At 57.2% G+C, this 2215-nt stretch overlaps 1 protein-coding gene across 1 annotated transcript; it reads left to right on the top strand.

Moving 5' to 3' along the window:
* The first annotated feature begins 620 nt into the window (after nt 1-620).
* On the top strand, nt 621-1680 carry LOC122546360 (GTP-binding protein Rit1-like). The gene is made up of 2 exons (XM_043685096.1): nt 621-840; nt 1093-1680. The coding sequence occupies exons 1-2, from the start codon at nt 664-666 to the stop codon at nt 1321-1323; spliced, it is 408 nt and encodes a 135-aa protein (XP_043541031.1). The 5' UTR covers nt 621-663; the 3' UTR covers nt 1324-1680.
* The last annotated feature ends 535 nt before the right edge of the window (nt 1681-2215 follow it).

A 2215-nucleotide genomic window follows, 5' to 3' on the forward strand; every position in this document is an offset into this window, starting at 1 on the left:
GGAGGTACAGGGAGACAGAGATACACAGATACAGAGAGATCAGGGTGGATGGAAGACAGAGAGGGGTAAATATACAGACAGAGCGAGAGAGATGGTTTTGAAAACTGGCTGCAGGCGTGACGAGGTTAGGGACGCTCTCCGTGGAGAGATCCTCTGGCCATGTTTGATGGTCCAAGGACCTTCCCAATCTCCACTGAAAGGGACGATGTAAATGAGCACCTCCCTCAGTCCGGCATTAGCTCCAGCCTCTGCCTGAACCCCCTGCCCTGTCAGGGGGGGTACTCAGGGAGGTGGATGGCCCAGACTCTCGCTGCTAATCCCTGAACCCCAGCTAACTGGCTTGTTCTCAATGGGGGAGGGTAGTGTTGTATTGAGACACACACACTCACTCTCACACACTGTCACACTCACACACACTCTCTCTCGCGCGCGCACACACACACACACACTCTCGCACACACACTCTCACTCTCTCTCGCGCTCACACACTCTCTCACGCGCGCGCACACACACACACTCTCGTGCGCACACACACTCACACTCTCTCGCGCACACACTCTCTCACTCACACACTCTCACTCTCTCTCGCGCACACACACACGGCCGCAGAGTCTCTGTCTGTCTGCCTGACGTTGGGAATGTTTCCAGGCAGAGTTCACAGCCATGAGGGATCAGTACATGCGAGGCGGGGAAGGCTTCATTATCTGTTACTCCATCACCGATCGCCGGAGCTTCCAGGAGGTGATCGAGTTCAAGCAGCTGATCTACCGTGTGAGGCACACATACGACATTCCCGTGGTGCTGGTGGGGAACAAGTCAGACCTTTGCACGCTCCGCCAGGTAAACACTGCTCACCCAGCCTGATCTGGAGCCCTCCCCTCTGCTTACTCACCGCCCCCCCCACTCTCCGGAGACAACCCGTCTGGCTTTCACACCAGCTCATAGCGAGGGGGTGGCGATTCTGGGTGTTGGGGGGGTTTAGTGTGTAACTAAAGAGAGAGTGTGTGTGTGTGTGTGTGTGTGTGTGTGTGATTGCAGTTCTTTACCCCCCCCCCCCTCCCCAGTTAACCCTGTGCCCTCTGTTGCCTCCAGGTGTCGAAGGAGGAGGGCAGGGTGTTGGCGCGAGAGTTTAACTGCCCGTTCTTCGAGACCTCAGCAGCCTTGCGTTACTTTATCGATGACGTGTTCCACACGATCGTGCGCGAGATCCGGCGCAAGGAGAAGGAAGCCGTGCTCGCTCAGGAGAGACGCAGCAAGGTCAGGGACAACCTCTGGAAGAGACTGAAGGCCCCCTTCCACAAGAGGAAGGACTCCGTGACATGAAGATGGGGAGTGGGAGGGGGGTGTATAATTCAGGGCCCTGCCTCGACCCCTCACCTCCCCCCACCCCCCCCCACACAGCCCCAGCCGTGAGCGAGGGACTGGCGCAAAGTCACTTTCACGTTTCTCGGGGTATCCCGAACTCAGCGGTACTGAATCCCTCCTTCCCAATCCTGTTCTTACCCCCACTCCCCTGCTGTCCGATGGACCGACTGGCCTCAACGGCGTCACAGTGGAGTCAGGCTCCTGTCGCTACACTCGCGCAGCGGTTTGGGCTCTGAGGGCACCCCACCCTCCCCCATAACCCCGTCACACCGCTCCCCCCCACCACCCCAGACTCCCCCGTAACCCCGTCCCTCACCCCACACTCCCTCAGAGTAAATCTCCCTCTACGCTGTCCCCCATCAAACACTCCCAGGGACAGGGACAGCACAGAGTTACATACAGAGTAAAGCTCTCTCTACACTGTTTCCCCCCTCCCCATCCCAAGACAGGGACAGCACGGGGTTAGTTTCAGAGTAAATCTCCCTCTACGCTGTCCCCCATCAAACACTCCCAGGGACAGGGACAGCACAGAGTTACATACAGAGTAAAGCTCTCTCTACACTGTTTCCCCCCTCCCCATCCCAAGACAGGGACAGCACGGGGTTAGTTTCAGAGTAAATCTCCCTCTACGCTGTCCCCCATCAAACACTCCCAGGGACAGGGACAGCACAGAGTTACATACAGAGTAAAGCTCTCTCTACACTGTTTCCCCCCTCCCCATCCCAAGACAGGGACAGCACGGGGTTAGTTTCAGAGTAAATCTCCCTCTACGCTGTCCCCCATCAAACACTCCCAGGGACAGGGACAGCACAGAGTTACATACAGAGTAAAGCTCTCTCTACACTGTTTC

Source organism: Chiloscyllium plagiosum, unplaced genomic scaffold (assembly GCF_004010195.1).
Source record: "Chiloscyllium plagiosum isolate BGI_BamShark_2017 unplaced genomic scaffold, ASM401019v2 scaf_75242, whole genome shotgun sequence".
Classification (NCBI taxonomy): Eukaryota; Metazoa; Chordata; class Chondrichthyes; order Orectolobiformes; family Hemiscylliidae; genus Chiloscyllium; species Chiloscyllium plagiosum.